General features: G+C 41.3%; 1 protein-coding gene and 2 non-coding genes across 3 annotated transcripts in view; 2 read left to right on the top strand and 1 right to left on the bottom strand.

The window, feature by feature from the left end:
- Window positions 1-22,298, bottom strand: part of LOC102956738 (nuclear receptor coactivator 5-like) — a 45,817-nt gene extending 23,519 nt beyond the window's left edge. The window contains exons 1-2 of the mRNA XM_042970025.1: window positions 22,236-22,298; window positions 13,947-14,013 (exon numbers count right to left, since the gene is read on the bottom strand). Of these exons, the coding sequence (XP_042825959.1) occupies window positions 13,947-14,005 (59 nt within the window). The 5' untranslated portion in view covers window positions 14,006-14,013; window positions 22,236-22,298. The remainder of the gene's footprint in view (window positions 1-13,946; window positions 14,014-22,235) is intronic.
- Window positions 7,628-7,836, top strand: LOC122234429. The gene has a single exon (XR_006212219.1). It is a non-coding gene; the product is annotated as a small nucleolar RNA U3 (small nucleolar RNA).
- Window positions 17,291-17,397, top strand: LOC122234437. Its single transcript, XR_006212225.1, has one exon. It is a non-coding gene; the product is annotated as a U6 spliceosomal RNA (small nuclear RNA).
- Window positions 22,299-22,713: the final 415 nt, after the last annotated feature.

The following is a 22,713-nucleotide window of genomic DNA, read 5'->3' on the forward strand; positions in this document are numbered from 1 at the left end:
TGCTCCTTCCAGGAGGCCCTTGCCCCTTGCAGGTCCCTCTGTCTTACACACCCCCTCACCCCAGATACCCAATGGCTACTCCCTCACTTCCATCCAGGGCTTTGCCCGATTGTCACTGCCTCTGGTGGGGCCCCCCCTCACTTCCCCACAACCTGTGCTCCCTGCCCCTCTGACCAAGCTTCACTTTTCTCCATGTCACTCACACACACACACACATACACACACACGCGCGCGCGCGTTTTAAAAACAAACTTTATTTTTGTTTCTAGGACAGTTCTAGATTTTCAGAAAAATTATAAAGACGGTCCTATGTAAGATAGTTCCCATATAACCTACATTGAGTCTCCCCTATTACTAACATCTTACACTTGAGGTACATCTGTTATAACCAGTGAACCAATACTGATATGCTATTATTGAAAGAAGTCCATACTTTATTCTGATTTCCTCAGTTTTTACTACTGTCCTTTTTTCTGGTCTAGGATCCCATTCAGGATACCACATTCCATTTTGTCTTCAGGTCTCCCTAGGCTCCTCTTGGCTGGGCCAGTTTCTCAGACTTTCCTTGTTTTTGATGACCCAACAGTGTTGAGGAGCACTGGTCACATACTACATATTTTTACTTATTTGTGTCAACTCATCCCAAGCAGGAAGGTAAGCTTCTAGAAGACAGAGATTTTTATCTGTCTGTTTACCATTTCCCCAGCAATCAGAACAGAACTTGCCACACCATGAGTGTTTAATGAATAACTATAGAATGAATTTGCTAAAATGAATGATTTTTTAACTCTAAAACTCCACAGACCTTCAGGTTTCATAGAGCCCAACCCTTCTCATTTAGCACATGAAAACAATGAAGTCTTGAGGGGTTAGGTAACTTTCCAGGTTTTCCAGTTACAGGAACCAGAACTAGAACGTCCTCTGCGTTTTGTGACCACCATACCCAGAAGCCAGGATCCATCAACCACTGTCATCCAACACTTCAAGTTGCCCACAAGGAACCTGGGAGCCCATACTCATTCTCAGCAACCTCAACAGCTTTTTCTGAATAACAATGTTTATTTGGGTCAACAACTTGAATATTTTATTGCATCTTTATATACATCCTTTCTATAAACATAAGTGAAAAAAATAAAAGGACAAAATGTTGACACCAGTAATCAAAAGTCATCTAGCAGGTGACAAACAGGAGTGAGATCTTTTAGGTCAAATCAGATACCTTTTAGGCTTTAACTGATCACCTGAAACCAGCCCCAAGTGCTAGAAAACCCTATGAATGGTTGTGTGTAAATGGAGAGACATGAATACCCTGCCACATCAGATAGATGACACTATTTTTTTTTTTTTTTTTTTTGAGAGAGACAGCAAGCAGAGTGCAAGAAGGAGAATCTTAAGCAGGCTCTACGCCCAACTCAGAGCCCAACAGGGGGCTCGATCTCCCTACCCTAGGATCATGACCTGACCTGAAATCAAGAGTCAGATGCTCAACAGACTGAGCCACCCAAGCACCCCTAGATGGTTCTGTTTTTAACTCAATCCTTCCTCTTTAGTATCTTTTCAGCTAAAGATATCAGGGATTCCCTACTCATTATACCTGTTTGGCAACCTTTCAACATGTGCTCAGGGACAACTAAATAAGAATCCAATTTCATTTACTGATAAGTAACTGTTGAGCACCTAAAATCTGCTAAGCATGAACTTCAAAATGTGTCCTTTCTCAATTCACCCAGAGCCCAGTAAATAGCATGCTCTAAATACTTACACACTTTAGAAGGCTTCAATTCCTCAAATAAGAGAGTCCATCAATACTAACCCCACAGGCCTAAGGATAAGTTGACATAAGATTTTAAAATTCTAGCCCTCATGGGGTGCCTGGGTTGCTCAGTCAGTTAGGCATCTGACTCTTGGTTTTGGCTTAGGTCATGGTCTCACGGTTTGTGAAATCGAGCCCGTGTTGGGCTTATAGCCCTCAAAAAAGCACACAACTAAGAAAACAATCAAAGTTACAAAGGCAACCCAGATCTTGAACTCATTTATACCATATACCATCTTTAAGAGGCATTCTTAGTGGGAATTAAGGACATTCCCAAAAAACAAACACAAATGGTAAAAACTGCTATAAACAGGTTTAAAAAAAATTTTTTTTAAGATTTTATTTTTAAGCAATCTCTACACCAAACATGGGGCTCAAACTCACAACCCTGAGATCAGGAGTCACATGCTCCACTGACTGAGCTAGCCGGGTACCCTGAAAGTTTTAATTTTTTAAGGAAAAAAAACGAAGTGATTCAAAACTTTATCAGAAATGAACAATATGGGGGCGCCTGGGTGGCTCAGTCGGTTGAGCATCAGACTTCAGCTCAGGTCATCATCTTACAGTTCATGGGTTCAAGCCCCACATCTGGCTCAGTGCAGACAGCTCAGAATCTGGAACCTGCTTCGGAATCTGTCTCCCTCTCTCTCTGCCCTTCCCCAGCTCACACTCTGTCTTTCTCTCTCTCAAAAATATATAAACATTTAAAAAATTAAAAAAAAAAAAAGAAATTAACAAAATGGAAAGTACTCAGTGCTTTCAGATTCCTCTTCTGTGGTAAAAAGAGCATGACCTTAAACTTCAAGAACTATCTATTGTACCGTCCCCTGCTCCCCAAAACTCAAACACAATATGACAACAGGATATGTGACCTGAGTCTTCAGTAAGAATGTTACTTCCTCCAAGGTAAAACAATTTCAAAGTGCCACTTTAAACATTCAGTTTACTCTCTGTTGCGGGCTGAATTGTGTCCCCTGGTACCCATGACTATGACTTTATTTGAAAAGAGGGTCTTTGTAGATGTAATCCAGATGAGGTCATGCTGGATTAGGGTAGATCCTAATCCAAACACCAGTCTCATTGGGAAATTTGGGCATAAAAGGAAAATTTGACACAAAGACCCAGGGAGAGAACACCATGTGACTACAGAGGCAGAGACTGGAATGATGCAGCTCCAAGCCAAGAAATGCCCAGCACTGACTACACCAGCCAGAAGCTAGAAGAGAGGCATGGAACAGGTTCTCCCTCAGAGCCTCCAGAAGGAACCAACCCTGCTGACACCTTGATTTCAGACTTCTGGCCTCCAGAACTGTGAGAGTAAATGTCTATCATTTTGAGCTACTTAGTTTGTGGTTCTTTGTTATGGAGGTCCTAGAAAACGAATATATTCTAATTCTTTCAGGGTCCTGTGGGCATTTGCAAAAAGAACCTAAGATCATACTGGAGGAAGTATTGAACCCTGGTTCCAGTACTGGAAGTACTGGAGTGAGTGCCACACTCTTCAAAGCAGTTGCACGGTCATGCTTAACTCGTGGAAACTACTTTCATGAATTAATGTAACTAGAAACGTCATATATACACATAAACATGTGTGCAGGTATGCACATCCTCTACCATATTCAGATTATACTAATGATGGGGGTGCCTGGGTGGCTCAGTCGGTTGAGCGTGCGACTTCGGCCCAGGGCATGATCTCACAGTCTGTGAGTTCGAGCCCCAGCATCAGGCTCTGTGCTGACAGCTCGGAGCCTGGAGCCTGCTTCAGATTCTGTGTCTCCCTCTCTCTCTGACCCTCCCCTGCTCATGCTTTGTCTTTCTCTCTCTCTCTCTCTCTCTCTCTCAATAATAAATGAACGTTAAGAAAAAAAAAAAGCATCCAAGTCTTGATTTTGGCTCAGGTCATGACCTCACAGTTCGTGAGATCAAGCCCCTTGTCAGGGTCCATGCTGCAGCACGGAGCCTGCTTGGGATTCTCTCTGCCTCTCCCTTGCTCATGTGTGCTCACTTGCTCTCTCAAAATTAAATAAATAAACATAAAAAAAAAAGGAGAGAGGTTACACTAATGAAGAAAATGTCATCCCAAGACACTAAAAAATATTTCGGGAATATAAAATAGGGAATTTATCTTCATAAGCAATTTCTGATTTTATAACTTCTGATTTTGTAACTTTTCCAGGACTTCCCCAGGAAAAATCTAATCGCAACAGTTTTCAGATGGTTGGCAGTAAAGCCCAGGTTAGCTAAAAGGCCCCATGAGGTAATCTTGACTTTGGTAAAGGTCTGCATAGGTCTTCAGCTTTGCAGGTTCAGAAGCCAGATAGTCTCCCAAATCACACAGGTGTGATCAGGTCCAGGAAACAAGTTCACAACAATCCAACCCACAGATCCCAATTTCCAAGTCCAAGGACCAATTCATTAATTTTCAACGTATCTTTCAGTGACCGGAACACTTAGACCTCCCTCACTCCTGATAACAAGTAACCAAAAAACTAAAATGGAAATCCAAAGACTGTTTGGCTAACATGTAATAAGGAGTCAGACATCCAATCTAGAACCTAGAACATTTGACTTCTTCCGCCATAGAACATTTGACTCCCCCCCCCCCCCCCGCCACCAATACAACACCTGCACAGAACAGGTGCAGAACAATCTGCACAGAACACATCTGCACAGAACAATCTTTATATCCACTATGCCATCTGTACCGGCTACACTCAGTAGAGTAGACAGAGACCTCTGTATTTTATAGGGAAGTAAACTAATGCTAAGGAAGCAAAGAGGGTGGTTTATCCATTCATTCAACACATGCTGCCAAAACTCAACCTAACAAGGTCAACAGTAGGCAGCACTTAACTCCAATATCCTGACCCTCAGTCAAATGCTCTCTTCACTACATACCAGTCACTTCTGGAATGTACCTCCCCAGCAATGCATTCATATCTGCCAGATCGTGTGTCTCTCTTCCTTAGAATATGCTGCATAAACATGGAAAAATTACTTCTAGTGCTTTTACTCTTCTATATATTCCATGTAAATCCCAATATATTGATATATTACCAATAAACAAAACATATTACATGTTAGATATGTAAGATATCTTACATATCATACAGGTAACATATAAGATAGTTCACATACACACATAGTGTCAAAGATTTCACTTTAAGCTTTTTCTTTTTAAAGTTTATTTTGATAGAGAGAGAGAGAGAGAAAGAGAGAGAACGTACACACATGGGGAAGGGCAGAGAGAGGGAGAGGAAAAAAAATCCCAAATAGGCTCCACACCATCAGCATGGAGCCCAATGGGGGGGCTCCAACTCACAAACCGTGAGATTATGACCTGAGCCAAAGTTGGACACTTAACCAACTGAGCCACTCAGACACCCCCACTTCAAGCTTTTTCCAATAAGCCTTTGTAAATAAAATGTACTAGACCCATCCCGTCCTTCTTTAATAACTGAAATAGTTTTTCATCATTTGTCTGTTTCTTGGCTACTCAAGGTCAATTATGACCACCACTACTGTATTTTTCTCAAATGTAAAACTTGCACTTTTGCATATCTGAAATTAGGGAACCTTCTTACAATAATATATACATTTAATGTTGTGCATTTTCCTTTTAAAAGGGACTATAAAGGGGCACCTGGGTGGCTCAGTCGGTTAAACATCCGACTGTAGCTCAGGTCACGATCTTGTGGTACACGGTTTGTGAGTTCGAGCCCAGCACTGGGCTCTGTGCTGACAGCTCAGAGGCTGGAGCCTGCTTGGGATACTGTATCTCCCTCTATCTGCCCCTCTTCCATTTGCATTGTGTCCCTTTCTCTCTCTCAAAAATAAACATTAAAAAAATTTTTTAATTAAAAGGGACTCTAAAGATGAATGATTTTTCTTTCCAATTGGAACCATATCTGAGAATAACCAAACTGTTTATAAGGGGGTATTATATAAGTAGTCCACCTAATAAATAATGAGAGAATAATCAAATAATAAATTATCAAACATCCTGCAACAACCAGTAAATGAATGGACACAGATAAAAATCAATGGTTGCTGGGGTGCCTGCATGGCTCGGTCAGTTGAGTGCCTGACTCTTGGTTTCGGCTCGGGTCACAATCTCTCAGTTCATGAGTTCAAGCCCCACGTTGGGCTCTGCACTGACAGTATGGAGCCTGCCTGGGATTCTCTCTCTCCCCCTCTCTCTACCCTTTCCTTGATTGTGCTCTCTTTCTCTCTCAAAATAAATAAAATGAACTTTAAAAGTTAAAAAAAAAATTTTTTTTTAAATCAATGGTTGCTAACAACATATATAGGACAACTAGGCATTAGGTTCTTTTCAATAGAAGTGTATATCACCTATGGAATTATGTTGCCAAAAAAGAACCTGAATCCTGTCACACATCTATATCTGCCTATAATTTATAGGAAATACAAGAGGCAGAAAGACAAGTTAAATGACACCGTAAGAGGCAACTGGCATAGCCTGTGGAAAACCCTAGAAAACAAAGCACCTGCTTCTTCAATAACAACAAAATATTAGAAAAAAAAAAAAAGATGAGGGAACATATAGATTTAAGAATTAAGAGGCATCAACCACTATAGAACACTCAACCCAACAATAGCAGAATATGCATTTTTCAAGTACACGTTGAATATTCTTAAGGATATACCATGTTAGGTCACAAAACAAGTCTTAATAAATTTAAAAACATGGAGATCAGGGACACCTGGGTGGCTCAGTCGGTTAAGCAACTGACTCCGGCTCAGGTCATGATCTCACCGTTTGTGAGTTCGAGCCCCGCGTGGCGCTCTGTGCTGACAGCTCAGAGTCTGGAGCCTGCTTCGGATTCTGTGTCTCCCTCTCTCTCTGTTCCTCCCCTGCTTGTTCTCTGTCTCTGTCTCTCAAAAATAAATGTTAAGAAAAAAATTAAAGAAAGAAAGAAAAACTGAAAAATCCATAAAAATGGGGAAATTCCCCCCCCTTTTTAAACACCAAAAGGTCAAAGAAACTACAGTGAAAATCAGAAAATACCTGAGACAAATGAAGATGAAAACTTCTGAAATGCAGTGAAAGTAATGCTAAGAGAAAAAAGGAGAGCTGTAAACATTTAATTTAAAAAGATCTCAAATCAACAACCTAACTTTACCACTTAAGAACTAGAAAAAGAAGGGGCACCTAGGTGGCTCAGTCAGTTAGTATCCCACTCTTGATTTCAGATCAGGTCATGATCTTATGGTTCGTGAGTTTGAGCCCCATATCAGGTTCTGGGCTCCCAGCGTGGAGTCTGCTTGGAATTCTCCCTCCCTCTCTCTCTCTCTCTCTCTCTCTCTCTCTGTCTCTCTCTGTCTCTCTCTGTCTCTCAAAATAAACATTAAAAAAAAAAGGAACTAGAAAAAAGAACAAATAACCCAAAGCTAGGAGGAAGGAAATAATAAAGATTAGATCAGAGATAAATAAAATAAAGACTAGAAAAACAATTGTGGAAAAAAAAAATCAATAAAACCAAGAGTTGGTTCTTTGAAAAGATCAACAAAATTAATAAGCCTTTAGCTAAAAGACAAAAAAGAAAGAACATAAATAACTAAAATCAGATATAAAAGAGAGGACACTACTACCAGTTTTACATTAAAAAAAAAAAAAAAAGGATTATAAGAGAGTACTATGAGCAATTATATACCACAAATGGATAACCTAGAAGAATTGGACAAATTCCTAGAAACGCACAACCTACCAAGACTGAATCATGAACAAATAAAAAATCTGAAAAGACATGTAATGAGTAAGAAGATTGAATCATTAATTTAAAACCTCCACAAAAGACTATACTTTCAGGGATCATTCCTAGAATTTGTTACTACAGAAGTTTCTCTGAATGTGTAGAGTACCCAAAACCATGAGAAGGAGGTATAGCATTCTCTCCTGAGGATGAAGGTGGCTCTGGGTGTTGCTTCTGCAGCTGTCTTTTGCTGTTGATGACCATTCTTCTCTTCCTTTGGGAGAGCAAGAGGGAGAAAACAAAAACAAACAAACAAAAAACTCCCATAAAGAAGAGCCCAAAACCAGAGGGCTTCACCAGTGAATTCCACCAAAGCTTTAAAGAATTAACACAGATCTTTCTCAAACTCTTCCAAAAAATTGAAGAGCAGGGAACAATTTCTCACTCATTCTATAAAGCCAGCATTACCCTGATACCAAAACCAGATAAAGACACTACAACTGTAAATCAATGTCCTTTATAAACACTGATGGAAAAATCTTCAAAAAAATATTAACAAGCAGGATTAAAATGATTATATACAGAACATTAAAATGATTATACACTGGGGCACCTGGGTGGCTCAGTCGGTTAAGTGTCCGACTTCAGCTCAAGTCATGATCTCACAGCTCATGAGTTCGAGCCCCGTGTCGGGCTCTGTGCTGACAGCTCAGAGCCTGGAGCCTGCTTCAGATTCTGTGTCTCTCTCTCTCTGCCCCTTCCCTGCTCACATTCTGTCTGTCTGTCTGTCTCTCTCTCTCAAAAATAAACATTAAAAAAAATTTTTTTAATAAATAAAATGATTATACACCATAACCTCAATGCAAGGATGGTTCAACATATGAAAATCTATCAGTGTGATACTCTGCACTAACAGGATGAAGGAAAAATTCACATGATCGTCTCAACTGATGAAGAAAGCATTTTGACAAAATTCAACACTCTTTCATAATTAAAAACAAAGAAACCACTCTACAAACTAGGAATACAAGAAAACAACCTCAACATAATAAAGGCTATATAGAAAGAGACCAAAGCTAATATGTTTAATGGTAAGATTGCAGGCTTTCCCTCTAAGGTCAGGAACAAGACAAAGAGGTCCACTCTCACCATCTCTTCCCAGTATAAGACTGCAAGTCCTAGTCACAACAATTAAGCAAGAGAAAGAAATAAAAGGCACCCAAATAGGAAAAGAAGAAGTAAAATTATTTCTGTTAATGGAATGATGTTATATATGTAGGGAAAACCCTATAGAGATTGCACCAAAAATAACTTAAAAAACCTATTAGAAGGGGTGCCTAGGTGGTTCAGTCAGTTGAGCGTCTGACTCTTGATTTCAACTTAGGTAATGATCTCTCCTGTGAGAACTAATAAATTAAGCTAAATTCCAAGACACAAAATCAGCTTGCAAAAACTAGTTGCAATTCTATATACTAACAATTAACAATATGAGAGGAAATTAAGAGAACAATTCCATTTACAATATCAACAAAAAGAATAGGCTACTTAGGAATAAACTTCAACAAGGAGGTAAAAGACTTGTACACTGAAAACTATGAAGTATTTTTGAAAGAAATTAAAGAAGACACCAATAGGAAAGATATCCCATGTTAATTTATTGGAATATTTAGTATTATTAAGATGTCAACACTACCTGAAGCAATCTACAGATTCAAAGCAATTCCTACCAAAATCCCAATGACTTTTTATAGATGAAAATTCCATCCTAAAATTCATATGGAATTCCAAGGGACCCAAAACAACCAAAATAATCTTGAACCAACTTGGAAGTTTCACACTTCCTGATTTCAAAACTTATTACAAAGCACTATAATAAAAACAATGTGATACTGGGGCGCCTGGGTGGCTTGGTCGGTTAAGCGTCCGACTTCGGCTCAGGTCACGATCTCGCAGTCCGTGAGTTCAAGCCCCGCGTCGGGCTCTGTGCCGACAGCTCAGAGCCTGGAGCCTGTTTCAGATTCTGTGTCTCCCTCTCTCTGTGACCCTCCCCCGTTCATGCTCTGTCTCTCTCTGTCTCAAAAATAAATAAACGTTAAAAAAAAAATTAAAAAAAAAAAAAACAACAATGTGATACTGGCATAGAAATACACATGTAGACCAAAAGAACAGAACAGAAAGCCTAGTAATATACCCTCACATGTAAGGCTTAGATAATTTTTAGAAAGTGCTAAGACCATTCAATGGGAAAAGGACAGTCTTTTCAACAAATTGTGCTGGGAAAACTAGCATCCATATACAAGAGAATGAAGTTGGACCCTTTGATCTTACACCATATACAAAAATTAACTCAAAGTGCATCAAAGATTTATTCATTTTTTAAAAATTTGTTTTAAGTTTATTTACTTATTTTTGAGAGAGAGACAGAGAGAGCGAGAAGGGGAAGGCAGAAAGAGAAGGAGAGAAAGAATCCCAAGCAGGCTCCACACTATCAGCATGGAGCCCAATGTGGGACTCAAACTCAGGAACCGTGAGATCATAACCTGAGCTGAAACCAAGAGTCAGAGTCTTAACCGACTGAGCCACCCAGATGCCCCAAAGTGGATCAAAGATTTAAATATAAGACCTGAAGCTATAAAACTCTCAGAGGGAAAGCTTTATGTCACTGGATTTGGCAATGATTTCTTGGATGTGATACTAAAAGCAAGGATGACAAAAGAAAAAAATAGATAAATTAGATTATACCAAAATAAAAAAAACTTGTGCAAATAAAAAAAACTTGTGCAAACAGGGTGAAAAGGCAACACACAAAATGGAGGAAAATATCTACAAATCATATATCCAATAAGGGATTTATATGCTGAATATATAAAGAAATCCTACAACCCAACAACAAAAAACAAATAACCCAATCCAAAAATGGGCAAAGGACCTGAATAGACATTTCTCCAACAATATATACAAATAGGCAATCAGCACCTGAAAAGACACTCAATTTCACTAATCATCAAAGAAATGCAAATCAAAACCACAATAAGGTGCGCTTGTCTGGATAGTTCAGTAGAACATGTGAATCTTTATCTCCGGGTTGTGAGTTCAAGCCCCACATTGGGCCTAGAGCTTACACTTACACACACACACACACACACACACACACACACACACACACACACACACGATATCACTTCATATCCTTTAAGATGGCTACTATCAAAAAAACAGAAACAAGTATTAGCGAGGTTGTGAAGCAGTTGGAACCTTTGTGTACTGTTGGCGGGATTATGAAATGGTGCAAGAGCTAATAGGAAAATAGTCTGGCAGCTCTTCAAAAAATTAAAATTAGAACTACCATATGATCCAGAAATCCCACTTCTGAGTATATATCCAAAAGAACTGCAGTATCTCTCTAAGAGATATTTGCACATTCATGTGCATTGCAGCATTATTCATAATTAGCAAGAAGTGGAAGCAATCCAAATGTCCATCAGTGGAAGAATGGAGAACTTAACATACCATATTTGTTAGTTCTCCAGAAAAACACAACCAATAGGATGTATACCTAGAGATTTATCATAAAGAATTAGTTCATTTGACTACAGCGGCTGGCACATCTAAAATCTGCAGGACAGACTGGCAGGGTAGAGACCCAAGAGGGCCAGTGTTCCAGTTTGAGTCTGAAGGCAGTGTGCTGAAGAACCAGCAAGAGGTGATGTGGTAAATGAAGTCCAAAGGCAGTCTTTTGGAGAATTCTCAATTGCTAAAGAAGGTGGATCTTCTTTATTCTATCAGGCCTTTAACTTTTTGGATGAGGCCATTCACATTTTGGAGGGCTCCTTATTCAGAGCCCACCAATTTAAATGTTAATCTCATCCAATATCACACTCACAGAAGTATCCAGAATAATGTTTGACCAAATATCTGGGCACCCCATGATCCAGCCAAGTTAATATACAAAATTAACCCTCACACATACAGTGGAATATCACGCTGCTTTAAAAGGAAGGAAATCCTGTCATATGCTACAACATGGATGAATCTTGAGGACCTTATACTAAGTGAATTAAGTCGGTCCCAAAAGTACAAATATTATATGATTTCACTTATATGAGGTAACTAAATGTAGATTAAATGTCTGACATTAAACTTCTGATTGCCAAGGTACCCATTTTAAAAGATAGCCATCTTGAATAAACACATTGCCAGGTATATGACACAGCCACTAGGTAAAACAATCAGATTAGGAACCAGGTCACCCACACCCATTTAGTTCCCCTTACAGAAAGTCCTGGGTGACTTAGATAACTGACCGCTTGAGTGACCCTGCTTCCACTTTCCCATGCCCTAATTTCTGCTCTTGTGTTTCAAATTAGCCAATAATGAGTGACCCCACAAATCGCCAGACATTCCACCCTTGGACTTTAATAAAATCATAGCCCCAGCTCCCCTCTCTATCCCTCTCTCTAATTGCAACCTCACTTGTACCATGTACCCTCCAAGACTTGTGAGTAATAAATTCTGTTCCTCAAATTCCCTAATTATTTTTGAAGTGCATCCTGCAGTCATAAGAACCATAAGGATTAGTCCAGTCACATCACTGGCCCCTGTGGGGGAAATATCAGTGGGGCTCACTGCGGTTAAGACAGGCCCAGGCAACTGCCTCAGGCATTCCTAGCTGAGAGCATCACCATCAATAGGTTGGGCAGGACTCAACACCAGAGTAGTCAAATTTATACAAATAGCAAGAATGATGGTTATTTAAGGCTGGGGTAGAGGCGCCTGGGTGGCTCAGTTGATTGAGTGTCTGAATCTTGATTTTGGCTCAGGTCATGATCTCACAGTGGTAGGATTGAGCCCCAACACAAGCTCCTTACTGGGCCTGGAGCCTGTCTGGGATTCTCTCTCTCCCTATCTCTCTGCCCTTCCCCTGTTTGCATGCATGCTCTCGCTCTCTCTCTCTCTAAAATACATGCATACATACATACATTTTTTAAAAATAAAAAAAATAAAAGGTACTGTTTAAATTCTGTAGGATGAAGAAGTTCTGGCAATGCACATATACTTAGCACTATTGAATTTTATACTTAAAAATGGCTGAGATGGTATAAATTTTTTAAAAAGGACGTTCTGATCAGGCTAGGGGGAGGGGAAGTGGGGAGTAAGTGTTTCACAGGGACAGAGATTCAGTCTGGGACAATGAAAAAGTTCTGGAGATGAATGCTAATGATGGTTGCACAACTATGTGAACATAGTACTACTAAACTATAATCTAAAAAATGGTTAAAATGGTAATTTTTATGATATATATATATACGTGGAATATATATATATATATATATATATATATATATAATATAACTTATAAGTAATGTATAAAAATAACAGTGCAGGGGGAAAAAAAGTACAAAGATTTGATGGTATCTGTTTTGGTGATTACAGAGATAAAATGTTGAGTATACAATGAAGTTTGCAAACTACCCTCAAATATTTAAAAATTGAGAGGTTGGGGGTGCTTGGGTGGCTCAGTAGGTTGAGCATCCGACTTCAGCCAGGTCACGATCTCGTGGTTCGTGGGTTGAGCCCCGCATCGGGCTCTGTGCTGACAGCTCAGAGCCTGGAGCCTGCTTTAGATTCTGTGTCTCCCTCTCTCTCTGCCCCTGCCCCACTCACTCACTCTCTCTCTCTCTCTCTCTCTCTCAAAAAAATGAATAAACGTTAAAAAAAAATTTTTTTAAATCAAGAGGTTAGCTTGTTTACAGATTTTTCTAACATTATAACAAAAAGCCTAAAGAACATATAGTGAGTGGCAAATGCTCAGGGTTGGGGCACCAACCCCATAGAAAACCATACAAAATTTGCACTTCTTTGTGTTTTGCATTTCAGTGTTGTCTGAATATTTAGAAACAAATTTACTGTACTTCCAAGGAGTCTATATTCCAAAATTAAAAGCTGGAAAAAAAAATTACTACTAGAAGTAGTAATTACTACTAGATTACTACTAAATTACTAGAAGTAAATTGCTACTAGAAGATTTAAAAGAACGTCATTTTTTAAATTATATAAACTAAAATTAAAGTTGGGGCGCCTGGGTGGCTCAGTCGGTTAAGCGGCCAACTTCGGCTCAGATCATGATCTCGCAGTCCGTGAGTTCGAGCCCCACATTGGGCTCTGTGCTGACAGCTCAGAGCCTGGAGCCTGTTTCAGATTCTGTGTCTCCCTCTCTCTGACCCTCCCCTGTTCATGCTCTGTCTCTCCCTGTCTCAAAAATAAATAAAAAACGTTAAAAAAAAAAATTTAAAGTAAAATCAACAACAATCACCAAAATTAAACCTTCATATCTGGATTATGTCTTCCTATAATTTTGCTATTTTACTCTGAGAACATCTAAAGACCAATACACATATTTTAAGAATATTTCACTTTACCTTTTAGCTACTGAAGATGTTCCATATTGTCTTCTGCGACGCCTGGCCACTGAAGACATCTTAAGTCCTAGAAAGATAAATTGTTTTAGGAATAAATTAGAAAACCATTCGCACAGTATCACTAGCACTGTGAAACTTTTACAAGCAGCAATGCTTGCCTCTAACCCCCACCCTGCAATCCCATCACACCAATTTTCAAGCAAACACAACAATGAAGACCAGCTAATCACAACCCTGAGATGCCCTCCCAACTCTATTTCTCTGCTAAAGAAAATGTCTAAGTCAACGCAAAATCTAGAGATGATGCAGGAAGCACTGGCAGAAAGCCTCATGGGTTGGAAAAAAGGGAAACAGGTAAGTGATGAGGGAAACAAAGGCAAGAGAAATGTAGCTTAAATTAAATCTCCTTACAGCTTGCAGCCCACTGACACCTGAAACACAGAGCATGACCTTGCTGCCAAGCAACTCATGGCTGCCTTACTTCCTTGATGTTTTTGTTTTATTAAAGACTAAAAGTAACCTTATCTTAACAGTAGCTTAACCTTATCTTAACAGCACCCCTAAAGGTCTTGAAAGGCTTATTTTCAAATTCCTTAGAGACTTACATTCTCCCTAACCCCCACTAACTTAGAAGTATATACCCAGTCACTCTTCACCACGCCAGTGCAGCTCTTTCTGCCCACGGGTCCTGTCCCCGTACTTTAATAAAATCACCTTTTTGCACCAAAGATGTCTCAAGAATTCTTTGTTCTTGGGCCATTTGCTCAAGAACCCCATTGGTAAGTATGAACTAAAATTCACAGTGGCAATGTGTAATGAAACAAACAAACACATATGAATTTTATTTCACTGATTTCAGTTCCACTTTGGTGTCCCCTCTTCCTTTAGAACCACGTGCTGCTTGGTAAGGAGACATGGCAAAGCCAAAACACACTGTCCAAGGCCAAATTTGGGGCCAGCAAGGATGGCTTCCTTTTCCTTAACAAATTGATTTGTGCATTTGTCTACCTCCAAAAAGATGCTGAGATGTCTATGACTAAAAGGGAGAACCAGTAAAGCATTAAAATAAAGAGGAAGGAGCAGCACCAAAGTAAGGAATTTTTCCATTATTTTAAGTGATATAATTCATACACCATAAAATCCCCCCCTTTTTTTTGAGAGACAGAAAGAGTCTGCATGCACTTGTGCGAGCAAGGGAGGTGCAAAGGGAGTGGGAGAGAGAGAGAGAGAGAGAGAGAGAGAGAGAGAGAAAGAGAGAGAATCTAATAAGCCAGGTCCACACTGAGTGCAGAGCCCCACACAGGGCTCCATCTCACGTTCATGAGATCATGACCTGAGCCAAAAGTATGAGTTGGATGCTTAACACACTGAGCCACCTAGGCACCACTAAAATTCACCCTTGTAAAGGTAAATTTTAGGGGTGCCTAGGTGGCTCAGTCAGCTAAATATCTGACTTCCACTCAGGTCATGATCTCGCAGTTTGTGGGTTCGAGCCCCTTGTTGGGATCTGTGCTGATAGCTCAGAACCTGGAGCCTGCTTCAGATTCTATGTCTCCCTCTCTCTCTGCCCCTCCCCCATTCACACTGGCTCTATCTCTCCCTCCCTCTCAAAAATAACATTAAAAAACATTTTTTTAAATTTTTAAATAAAGGTAAATTGTACAATATGTTTTTTTAGTACATTCACAAAGTAATTCCAGAACATTTTCATCACTGGCCCCCTCCCCCAAATTCCAATAGTCACTCTCTATGCTCCCCTCCTCCCCACCTCTGACAATCACTAATGTACTTTCAGTCTCTTTGGAATTGTATATCAGACATTTTATATAAATGGAATGTCCTCTTTTGTGTCTGGCTTCTTTCATTTAGCATACTTTGGAATGTCGTGGGATGCTTCAGTATTTGTTCCTTTTTACGGGTGAATAATATTCCAGTGTGTGGATATACCAGATGTCCATTCATTCACCACCTGATGGTCATTTGAGTTGTTTCCACTTTTTGGCTATTATGAACAATGCTGCTAGGAACATTTGTGTAACAGTTTTCGGTGAACATGTACTCAGTTCCCTTGGGTATACACTTAGGAGTGGAATTGCTGAATGATATGGTAATTACGTTTAACTTTTTAAGGAACTGCCAGACTGCTTGCCACATATGCTATACCATTTTAAATTTTCAGCAGCAATACATGAGGGTTTCAATTTCTCTCCAACCTTGCCAACACTTCATATGAATCTTAAGTAGCAGTCTTCAAATTGGGTACATGGACCTGGGGATAGGAAGACCTTCCGTGGGGATCATGACTTTGAGCATGATGGATACTCTGAAGACAATTTCAGGCCCTCTGCTTCCGTCAGAGCTCTTTCCCACATATACTTGATCTAGCAGGCTGAGAAAATGCCTATGACTTCCTTCCCCCCTCTTGCTCAATCACCCTATGCACTGCACAAAAGAAGGACCAATTACTCACCACCCAGAATCTCCTTTGATCCAGTGCATCACCCCAGTGTGAAAACTTCAGAATGAGATTAAGGTAAATGGAGAAGTCAGAACAATGCAAAGAATTTCAACAAGAGACACTAAAGGAAACAGCCTTATTTCATCCAGTTCCCAGCATAGCTCTAAGCATTGTCCATCCTAGAAGAGTGGAATGTTCAACACAGGGATGGACCCTAAAATGTTTGATTACACCATAGCCAGTAATCAACTAAAAATGGATCACAGACCTAAATGAAAGAGCCAAAAGTATAAAACTCTTGGAAGAAAACATAGGAGTAAATATTCACAACCTTGGGTTAGAGAAAGATTTCTTAGATATGGCACTAAAAGCACAAGCATAAAAAAGTTAGGAGTGCCTGGCTGGCTCAGTCAGTAGAGCATGTGACTCTTGATCTCAGGGTTGTGAGTTCAAGCCTCACACTGGATGTGGAGTCTACCTAAAAAAAAAAGAAAAAAAAATTGATAAGCTGGATTTTATAAAAATTGTAAAATTTGTGAAAAGACACCATTAAAAACATATTTACAAATCTCATATCTGATAAGGGTGTCTGGGTGGCTCAGTCGGTTAATCCTCTGACTTCGGCTCAGGTCATGATCTCAACGTTTATGAGCTCAAGCCCCGCGTTGGGCTATCTGCTGTCAGCACAGAGCCCGTCTTAGATCCTCTGTCTCCCTTTCTCTCTTCCCCTCCCCTGTTCTCTCTCTCTCAAAAAGAAAAAAACATTTAAAAAAATGTTTTAAAGAAACTCTTGCATCTAATAAAGAGCTCACATTTAGTACATACAAGGAGCTCTTACAATTCAATAATAAAAAGAAAAATAACCCAATTTTAAAATGGGCAAAGGGTGCTCGCTTCGGCAGCACATATACTAAAATTGGAACGATACAGAGAAGATGAGCATGGCCTCTGCGCAAGGATGACACGCAAATTCGTGAAGCGTTCCTTATTTTTATGAGCACTGGGTGTTGTATGGAAACCAATTTGACAATAAATTTCATATATTAAAAAAAAGAAAGAAACTAACTACATAAATAAATAAAATGGGCAAAGGATTTGAGTAGACATTTCTTCAAAGAAGATGTACGCATGGCACAAACCACATGAAAAAGTGTTCAACATCATCAGTCATAAGGAAAGTGCAAATCAAAACCACAATGATATCATACCCATAAGGGCCTCTATCAAAAAACAAAACAAAACAAAACAAAACAGGTGTGCCTGGGTGGCTCAGTCGGTTAGGCATCCGACTTCAGCTCAGGTCATGATCTCACGGTTTTTGAGTTCGAGCCCCGCATCAGGCTCTGTGCTGACAGCTCGGAGCCTGGAGCCTGCTTCAGATTCTGTGTCTCCATCTCTCTCTGCCCCTCACTCACTTGTGCTCTATCAAAAATAAATAAAATGTAAAAATTAAAATAAATAATAATAATAAATGTTGGTGAAGGTGTGGAGAAATTGGAACCCTTGTGTACTGTTGGTGGGCAGGTAAAATGGTGCAGCCCCTATACAAAACAAAATGGCAGTTCCTCAAAAAATTAAAAATAGAATTACCAGGTCATTCAGTAATTCCACTTCTGGGTATACACCAAAATTAATTGAAAGCAAGGTCTCAAGGGACATTTGTATACCCATGTTCATGGCAGCACAGTTCACACACAAGAGCTAAACCCAAGGGTCCATCATGGAAGAACGAATAAACAAAATGTGGTATGTCCATACAGTGGAATATTAACCAGCCTTAAAAAGGATGGAGATTCTGACGTGCTACAACAGGGATGAATCTTGAGGACATTATGCTAGATGAAATAAGCCAGACACAAAAGAGCAAGTACTATATGATTCCACTTACATGGGGTGTCTAGAATAGTCAAATATATAGAAAAGGAAAGGACAACGGTGCTTGCCGGAGGTTAGGAAGAGGGAGAATAGACAGTTGTTGTTTAATGGGCAAGGAGTATTGGTTTAGCAAGATAAAAAAGTTCTGGAGACTGGTTGCACAAGAAGGTGAATATACATAATACCACTGAACTGTACACTCAAAAATGGTTAAGATGGCAAATCTGTCACGTGTATTTTACCGCAATTTTTTAAAATTCAAGTATAGTTGACATACAATGTTTCACTAGCTTCGGGTGCACCACATAGTGAATAGCGAGTGACTCAACAAGCCTATACATTATGCTGTGCTCACCACAAGTGCAGCTACCCTCTGTCAACATACAACACTATTATGGCACCACTGACCGTTGGCTGTATTGTTTGTTTTTTTAAACCACAGTGAGATAGCACTTCCCATTTAGTAGGACGGGTATAATCAAAAGGACAAGTATGGGTGAGGATGTGAAAAAGCTGGAACCCTCACATATTGCTGGTAGGAATATAAAATGGTACGACCACTTTGGAAAGCAGTTTGGCAGGTTCTTAAAAAAGGTAAACATAAACAGCAATTCAACTCATCCACCCAAGAAAAGTGAAACCTATGTCCACACAAAGACTTGTGTGCGAATGTTCACAGAAGCATTATTCACAATAGCCAAAAGATGAAAACAATTCAAATGTCCATCCCTGGTGAACAGGAAAAAGTAAAAAAAGTCGTACATCCATACCATCAAATACTATTCAGTGATAAAAAGGAATTAAGTACTGATATACACCACAAAACGGATGAATCTCAAAAATAGTATGCTAGGGGCGCCTGGGTGGCTCAGTCGGTTGAGCGTCCGACTTCGGCTCAGGTCATGACCTTGCAGCTCGCATTCTGTGTCTGTCTCCCTCAAAAAACATTAAAAAAATGTTTGTTTATTCTTGAGGGAGAGAGGGACAGAGTGCGAGTGGGGGAGGGGCAGAGAGAGAGAGAGGGAGACACAGAATCCGAAGCAGGCTCCAGGCTCCGAGCTGTCAGCACAGAGCTCGACTTGGGGCTCAGACTCACGAGCTGCGAGATCATGACCTGAGCCGAAGTCGGACGCTCAACCGACTGAGCCACCCAGGCGCCCCTAAATAGACATTAAAAAAAAAACCCAGCACACTGAAATGAAAGCCAGTCACAAAAGGCTAACATCTTAATGGTGGAGGAGGTCACTGAGAGGACATGACCACCGGCTGACCTGTGAGCAGATCGCAGCAACCGGAGGCTCCTTACTCCCGCCCCCATCCTTGGACCATGCCTCCCGCTTGCCTTTCACACTCCCGGAGACTGCCCGAAGGACAGAGCCTTGAGATAGCGATGTGGTACTAAGACCATCTGGACGGTACACATTACTGAACGCAGGTCAAATCTCGATATAAACGTTTAAGATTCGGTGGGTGGGTGTGGAGATCTACTCGTGCTATACCTACCACCTACCAATCTGCAGCGGCTTCCCTCTTTCTTCAGAAACGTTGCTCTCTGTCCTCTGCCGGTTTCAGATTACACGCAGAAGCTCCCAACGAGCTGCCAAACCAACAACTATTGATTCCATTTATATGAAATATCTAGATAATATAAATTCATAGAAACAGAAAGATCACTGGTTGCCTGGGGCAGAACGGGAAGCATCTTTCTGGTGTCACAGAAATGCTCTAAAATGGGCTATGGTAATGGTATCTGTCAGGATGTCCCTGGAACCACAGTGGAGGGGACGGCCATCTTGCCAGCGCAACCCAAGGGAAAGCCCCAAGCGGCGCCAGAACGAATCGAAGGTCAACCAATCACCGCGCGACAGCACGACCTGGCGCGAAAAAGGCCCACCCGGACCTAAACCCGGAACCGCTGCAGCTTAAAAAACCCACCCCACCCCACCCAGGCGCGACTTCCCTGACTCCTCTCTCTTTCTGTCCCTGGGTCACGGAACCTCGCCCGAGACCTTAGTTCCCAATAAAGCCTTTGACTGCTAAAATTTTTTAGCTTCTGACTCATCTTTACCCTGCCCGATGCCTGACCTTAACAGTATCATGTAATTCTACAAAAAATCATTAAATTTAAAATGAGTCAATTATGTGGTATGTCAATTATATATACCTCAAGGAGCTGTTTTTAAAAAGTAAAGTCAGGGGACACCTGGCTGGCTCAGTTGGGAGAGCACACAACTCTTGATCTTGGGGTTGTAAGTTCAAGCCCCATGTTAGGTCGTAGAGATTTTATTAACTTAAAAGTAAATTCTTTAAAAATAATAAAATAAAATAAAAAGTGAAGTCATTCTTCTGGGTTGGACAGTGAGGCCCAATTTGGCCAGATAGGTGCTCTGCCATATAATTTCCATAACCCGAGTGAAATCTACACCTCCTAGATTTTACTCAAAATAGATGAAAACATGCATATGAAAACCACAGGATAGGATGGTAATGATATCTTTTGCAACTCTTTACAAGTATAATAAAAAAAAAATACTCTAGTTGTCAATTTACAAATGTGTAAGGAGGACATAAATTCTTCCACCACAAGCTTGGGAGCAGGGTCACCCCACAAGTCCACGTGTCAAAACCTCACCCTAGAAGCTAGTGGTCACCCACCCAAATGGAGGAGCTGGGGATTCCAGCGCATTCTCAACACTTAAATAAGCGCAGAATTAGAAAGCCAACACTGAACTGCAGGTAGCCTCCTGTGTGCTCTCGCTCTTCCACTATGGCAGAGCCACGACACGAGGCATTTACATCGCGAAACAGGAGGTAGCCACGTGGCCCGCACTTCACTGCTCCCGGGACTGGGACAAAGCTGGAATACAAAGATGACCAAAAACAAAACAAAACCCATAAATGTCAGTTTGCAGCTTTCAAGATTCAATTCCCTCAAGAGTAGTATTTTTTTAAGTGTATATATTTAAGTAATCTCCACACCAGGACCCCCAAGATCAAGAGTCACATGTTCCTCCCAATGAGCCAGGCAAGCACCCTTCTTTCAAGAGTAATATTGACCTTAACTGATATTGCCCAGACGCTGAACTCCCCAAATAAGACCCAACCTAGCCATACTTGTTCAAATGCCTCTTTCAGACTGAGGGCACAGCCATCCGGATCACCCCTGTACACCCAGCCTAGCCAGTCCTGGCTTCAGGCTCCTCCACACAGGGTGAGCAGGCAAGAGCACTGTCCTGTCCTCCTGGGAATAATTTATTAATCAAACATTAAGCAGTCGAGTAGGTTATCACTGAAGCAAAACTACAATTGCGAGGTAACAGGCTGAGAAGCGGAGGCACTTTGGAAATGTCGCAACAGGAAAATATATCTGCTCTAAACCTTCACATTAACTCATTTACGGTAGGTTCTGTTATTATCCCATTTTGGGGATGAGAAAATGGGGGCACAGAGAGGTAAGGTAACTTGCCCAGGGGTCACACAGCTCATCAGTGGTCCACCCAGATTCACACGCAGGTCTAACTCTAGAAGCCTCGTGCAATCACCAAATCGGCTGCAAGGGTAAACAGCGGAGGAAAAGCATGAACTGGAGCCAGCCACAGCAGATGAGCAAGTTTTCCCAAGAAGGTAAAGGGAGGCTAGGGGAAGGCTGATCCAGAGAACTCCGACCTGCTCGTGATGAGGACACGCCAAGGCGGGAAGGCAAGAGGATGGGCAGGGAGGCTGTAAAGGAGGCAGGAGAGGTTGCTGTAGCTTCCCGGTTGATTGTAAGGCAATGCGTCCAGCCCACCTGCCCACTTCTCAAGCGGGCAAACTGAGGCCCCCAAGGAGGGGGAACACAGGTTCCCAGGCACCAGCCCGCCTCAGCCTCCCGGAACTCCCCATCCAGGAGATAGTAAGGGGCATAGGGACTGCAGTGAGGTGGCGCGAGGCCTCCCTGCCCTTGGCGGGACACTTACCGAGGCGTACTTCCACAGCTCCCTCAGGAAACCTCCCGCGTTCCTTGCCTCCAGCCTCTCCACTCCCACATAGCCCTGCGCGCCCGCAGCTCCGCCCCCAGTGCCCCCCCCCCCCCGCCCACCACAGCCCGCCCTGGGCAGCACAGGCGGCCCACAGCGCCCCCTTTAGGCAGGGAGGCGCGGGCCCACGCCCTGCCTTGTAGACTGTTCTTTTCCCCTTACTATTTCTCTTCCCTGTCGCTTGTTGCTGTTCGCTCCCTCTCCCGCCTTCCCTTTGCCTTTCATGTTTTCAATCACAAGTCGCTCTTTCACTCATTCTTGGTTTGTTTGTTTTTTTTTAAGTCTATTTATTTATTTTGAGAGAAAGAAGACGGGGGATGGGGTAGAGAGAGAAAGAGAGACTTTCCAGCATGCTCCTCACAGTCAGTGCAGAGCCCGACACGGGGCTCCAACCCAAGAATCATGAGATCATGACATG

Source organism: Panthera tigris, chromosome E2 (genome assembly GCF_018350195.1).
Source record: "Panthera tigris isolate Pti1 chromosome E2, P.tigris_Pti1_mat1.1, whole genome shotgun sequence".
Lineage (NCBI taxonomy): Eukaryota > Metazoa > Chordata > Mammalia > Carnivora > Felidae > Panthera > Panthera tigris.